Here is a 5,883-nt window from a genome sequence, read left to right on the forward strand (position 1 = left end):
TTGGAGATAGAACATGCTCGGGATGGCTCTTTAAAAAGGGGGTGATGATTCCTAGGTGTTAAGAGAGAACAGATATTTGTATTGTTATGCTGCTAGTGGTATTTTATTTATTATCCAGTACATAGGGTGATGGGGAATATATATGCGATGGTGCTAGAGTTGTCCAATAATAGTATAAGTGGTATTCAAGACAAGTACACAGGAAATGTTCAATATGTGTCACCGGTTTTACACGATAGAAATATATGTAATAGGAAGTATTAATGTGAATTGCCATCCATTATAAAGACCTTGGTTGCCTAGCTTAGTTCTTCTATGTTAGCACTAGGACTAGCATAGGTCATCTTTGTCTAGTTTTATAATTGATTGAAATAAACGTTATTGTTTTATGAAAAACATTCCGTCCCCTAAAAAAAGCCCGTCTTTTCTCTATCCCTAAAAACTCATCAAACATTCTAGGAGTGCTTGCATGCTACCTATGTGATATACAATTCTGCACTCCATTATGGAAGCTCCAGAATATACGTGTAGACAGAGCGAGAAATGAGCTGGTTATTGGTACTAACAATTCTAAAATAGAGCAGACAGCATTACAGCCAAACTCCAGGATAAGCAAATATTGATCAATATATGAGTTATGTATATCCATACCTGAATCTTTTAGCACTCCGAGTAATGGCGTCTGTGCTGGAACTCCCTGTAATGTAGACCAGTCTAATCTTCTCTCTCTCTTTGTGCATGGTGAGTGGTCTTGTCTCCGCCCCCTTCTAGTTTTCTGCAGGCAGCCTGTGGTGGGTGGAGCCACTGGGCCCTCGTACAGCTGTGCCCTCGGCAAGGTAATCTTTATGCATTTGGTAGACACGAGGTGGCTTTGTGAATATTGAAGAAACCTAAATAAGGATTTTACAGACTATTAGCGATCATTATACAGCGACCGATATATTTGTGATTGGTTCCTATAGGTAAAAGCATTCGGTGTGCTCTCAGTGATTCTGTATGTCTTCTTTCATAAGATTTGGACAGAGAAAGCCAAAGGAGATGATTCCGGAGACTCCAAAAAAAGAAAGCGAGCAGAACAGGAGAATCAAGATTCTGCTGAGGGCCCTAAAGAAGGGAGCCAGGACTCCGGTGCTCCTAAAAAGCGTAAGCCTTTCGACCAGTCCACCAACAAGAAACTCTCAGCCTTCGCCTTTAACAAGGAATGAGGCCGCTAAGGCAGGAGAACCTGCATGGACTCTAAATATGGCCAGCAAGAAGCGGAGTGACCCCTTATGATATTGTGACTCTGCTCAGGTATGTCATTAGTATCAGATGCAGTCACATCTAAACCCCCCATAGATTATTTACATAATAACTGCTAAGAGACTTTCTGTGTATGGTAAAAGTCCAGCAATTGGCATCACATTGGCATCCATTGCCCGTCCTGCCTAGGACAGATTGCAGCCCGGAATAGAACGAGCCTTTACTTCAATACATTTATTTATTGGGTGCATTGGAAGCACAGCAATTGGGTGAATGTTCCATGTAAGGTCCTCCTGTGAGATCGGTTTGGATTTTCCCCATTTCAGAGGTGTCAGTTTTAGGGCAGAGCAGCAATTTCCCCTTCTGTCATTAAAGGAGAGCTCTGACCAAAGGTACCAGCCATGCTGATCCATCCCAATAACTGCAGGTGCTGTATCGTCATTGTGACCTCGGATTATAGCTGCATTTATTACATGTATGTTGTATCTGGTTTTGTCTTTTTACACTCATTGTGACTTTCTTGTGCATTGTACATGTTTTTGTAAGAAGCTACAAATGTTGTAAATAAAGTTTTGTACAATTACCACTAATCGTCTCATTTTTTTTTTTTTGATTTGCTAAATGATCTGCAGATGAATATTTGGACTCCCATAGCAGGCGCCCGGTTTATAGGCATAATGTATAATGTAAGCAGATGATTGTATAGGTGAGAAAAAGGAAAGCTACAAAACAAAATGTAGGCAGATCCGACGTCGCATCTATTCTGTAAATAACGGAAGGCTGGGAATGTGTGGGCCGCTTTATCATTGCTACAAATCCATTTCATGAATTCACTGAACCAATCATAGGCCTGCTCTAGATTTCCTTCAAAGCAGGGCAAAGGCCTAGTTACTACCTGTGAGTACACCGACCAATCAAATCCGGAGTTACAAAACGCTGCACATGTGTACACACAATACAACTTTTATACTTTCCATTCACCAACATGTCTGATGCTGAATTCACTTCATATCTGACCATTGGACCAAAAGGGATCTGTTCACTTCTGATTCACTCTGCACTAATCCTTTATGTCCCTAAACATGACAAACAAATCCTTCATTTAGTCCTGCAGTATCAGTGAGTATTACAGGAATATGTGGAAGGGTTTGCACCCATTATTATTGCCGTGTCCCCACTGGGAGGATTCACCCCGCATCATTGGGGCAGAAAGCGATGTTCTAGTTATTGGCTGGATTATCGGAATCTCCTGGTGACAACTGTCCATCAGTTTTGTGTTTCCCAGACAGGAAGGCAATTGAAAACTCTTATTGGACCACAGAAATTAAAATCTGGGAATCTTCTGTCTCTAAAAGCCCCTAGGATGGGGCTTCTAGAACTCATCCAGCTTTATCTTAAAGCAATCTATAGAACTTGCTGAAACTACTTCCTGAGGGAGTAAAGAATTGAAAGAGTTTTATCTGTGTTAAAGTAGTACAGAAAATGATCTGCTTATCCTTGCAGCCCGGCTCTTTACAACACACGGAAGAGTACACAGAGGGGGGATTGTTCTGTAGTCTCTACACACTTCCTGTCCTTGGGTGATGGCTCTCCTCCAAAGACACAACACAGGAAGTGTTGTCACCCTAGCACAGGAAGTGGGGTACTGGCTGGTAAAATAAAGGAAAACCAGAGCAGAATTTATATTTTTCTTGATACCCTATACCAGTATTTTCCAGCCAAGGTTCCTCCAGAGGGCGCTAGGGGTTCCTGGGGCAATGAGCAGTTTGCACCTCTCAGGTCAGTATAGGTGACCCCAAAACTGGCCAGCAATGTAAGAGGAATTCTTCCCACTGACCACCACATTAATATACTGCGATCTGTGGGTTTGCTGAAGACCTAAAAGTTATTTCAAGGTTCCCCCATGTTAAAAAAAAAAGCTGGGGAAGGGCTGCCCTATACCCTCTACTTCTATAGGTGAGCAGACATTCTGATACACATGGAAAGGCCAGTAATAAACCAAGGTCTGGAAAGGACCCCAATACTAGATGACCAATAGGAAGTGTCCATCCCGGGTCCCAGGCCAAAAGGAAGTGTCCATCTCGGGTCCCATGCCAATAGGAAGTGTCCATCTCGGGTCCCATGCCAATAGGAAGTGTCCATCCCGGGTCCCATGCCAATAGGAAGTGTCCATCTCAAGTCCCAGGCCAATAGGAAGTGTCCATCCCGGGTCCCAGGCCAATAGCAAATGTCCATCTCGGGTCCCAGGCCAATAGGAAGTGTCCATCTTGGGTCCCAGGCTCTTAGAAGAATAGGAGGTGACTTGGGACAGGAGAATCATGTAGCTGCTGCTTTAGATGAGTAAAAGATGCCAGCAATATGTTATACATATGGGGGGGGGTAATATTTATTCATATATCACCTTTACTAGGCGCAGAGCTGCATACTTTGTGTCCCTAATATCTGTCTGGAGGATTTCCATTGAATGGAAGGCATCCTGTTCTCAGGCCTGATACCCCAAAGCGTTATTTTGGATCTAAAGATAATGGAAGCGGTTGTGTTACCATTGCCGACCTTCCTTGCCTGTCATACATAGCCAGTGACTTGGTGGCCCCGCATTCAGCTTTGCCTGTTTAGCTTTCTGACTCTATCTGGATATTAAACTTCAATGCACATTTCTATTCATTTACAGAATTTGTTAGATTGCCAATGATTTCCTTACATATGGAAGTTATCAGATGATACCACAATGTCATACATTTGCACAGCTGTTTCTTTATTTCTTATTTTTTCCAGGACTCAAAAGTAATAAAAAAAAAAAGTATTCTCCCCAGAAATGTATTTATTCTGGTGGGTAGGTGTCAATCCCAGTACTGTGACCCAACTTTTCTGTAACCACCCGAAAACAGTGCAGGGTGGTGGGCCCAGCTAAAAGGGCCCAGGTAGAACCCTGGAAAAGCAGCTGCTCCTCTGTACATTGCAGCTCCTAACATTTGTCAAGCAATGGCCGAGTACACGTTCCTCACCTTGCCACCCAAGCGGTTGGTAAACTTCCATTCAGCATCTCAAACAGTGGCCCTCTTCAAGCACTAACTATTCCACCACCATGCTTCACAAGATGGGTTGCTATGCTTCCGGTTAGCATTTCCATATCTTCTAATTGTCCTGGTACGTGTTGATCCTAGATTCATCTGCACCCCCTCAAGTCTTCTCTTATTTGTAGACTTTGAAGATGATTTGTCTACATCCTGCAAAGTTTCTTCACCTGACTAGCTGTTGTGAGTTTTTTTTTTAACTTACCATGGAAAAGGTTCCCGGCCCATCCAGCATAAATGTCTATTGTGGTCACCGAGGCCTTTTGGTGTTACTTCGGGTAGCTTCTTATTAGCAAATCTAAACCTAACCAAGGCACCGTACTCCTCCAGCACTTACATGGCAATGAAAACATAAACCGTTTGATAACCTTATCTTCACTTTCCTAACCTGCAAGCCAAGGATGCTTCCTCTACTGACGGCTGGTTCTTTCCAATCATCCCATTACCAGGACCAATCACCACAACAAGGCCTGATGTTTATTACTCTCCAAAATAATTCATTTACTTTCTCTAAAAACAATCTTTAGAAGACCTCCCATCCACCATTACTCCTACCAGAGTTGTAGCTAGAGATAAGATTTGAACCTACACAAATCTGTGAACGGCACACGCTAACCAGAGATTTATCCAATGGGCCACAACGTTTTTGCTGGATGTTTATTCTTATTGTTATCTCTTATAGATTGTTTTACCAGAGCAACCATTTTTCAACTTAAAAGCAAATGTTGAATAATGGCTTCCACCAGAAGAGTTGGCTTAGAGGTTGAGCTCATGGATTGTCGTGTGTTACCTCTGATGGTTTGGAGCTGATTCCCGCTTCGAGTCCCGGTAAGTCCTTCATGTGATGTGGTTAGTGTTTCTCCTAGCTCAGCTCTGTAAGGTTCTATAGAATAAGTGTGATTTAGTCTTGGCTGACATCATAAATAAGAATGTTTAAATTTATAAACAGCCACCCCGGTGTTGTTGGGTGGCTTGTATTTTTATATTATAGATTCTTATAGACTGAGCATGCTCAGCAGCAACATAGTTTAATCGGTCCCTACAAGCTAAGGAGGAGATAGCTGGGACACATAGCGACAAAGTGACTTGTCCAAGGTCACACGGAGCCAACGTGTGGTTATAACCCCACGTTTTTCAGGAAGTCTCCCATGGCTGCTATGGCCGTCAGAGTACTTAGCCTGCAAATGGGTGGCTCCTTCGCTGGTGAGAGCCGACATGGGGATTCGAACCCACGTCTTCAGGAAGTCTCCCATGGCTTCAATGGCCGTCAGAGTACTTAACCTGCGTGCTATGGCTGCCTCACAAGGAAAGTGCATAACTTTTTTCCATTTTGAAAGTTTCTATACCCATAAGGAACATAAATAACTTGTGCTTACAACGGTTATTCCCATGGGTAGAAGATCATTTGTTGGCAAGAGCCGATGGGGGGATTTGAACCCACGTCTGATTGGCAGGTCTCTGATTGCTTCGCTGGCAATGCGCACACTTAACCGGCATGCTAAGCCTGCGCCACAGTAAACGGGCCTGTCTTTTTCCAATTTTTGAGGCGTTCATGGCCATAAGGTAC

The 5,883-nt window shown here is 43.2% G+C and overlaps 1 protein-coding gene across 1 annotated transcript in view; it reads left to right on the top strand.

Annotated features, from left to right (window-relative positions):
* Window positions 1-1,828, top strand: part of WDHD1 (WD repeat and HMG-box DNA binding protein 1) — a 27,492-nt gene extending 25,664 nt beyond the window's left edge. The window contains exon 26 of the mRNA XM_072428172.1: window positions 1,014-1,828. Within this exon, the coding sequence (XP_072284273.1) occupies window positions 1,014-1,205 (192 nt within the window). The 3' untranslated portion in view covers window positions 1,206-1,828. The remainder of the gene's footprint in view (window positions 1-1,013) is intronic.
* The last annotated feature ends 4,055 nt before the right edge of the window (window positions 1,829-5,883 follow it).

Source organism: Pyxicephalus adspersus, chromosome 12, assembly GCF_032062135.1.
Source record: "Pyxicephalus adspersus chromosome 12, UCB_Pads_2.0, whole genome shotgun sequence".
Taxonomy (NCBI): Eukaryota; Metazoa; Chordata; class Amphibia; order Anura; family Pyxicephalidae; genus Pyxicephalus; species Pyxicephalus adspersus.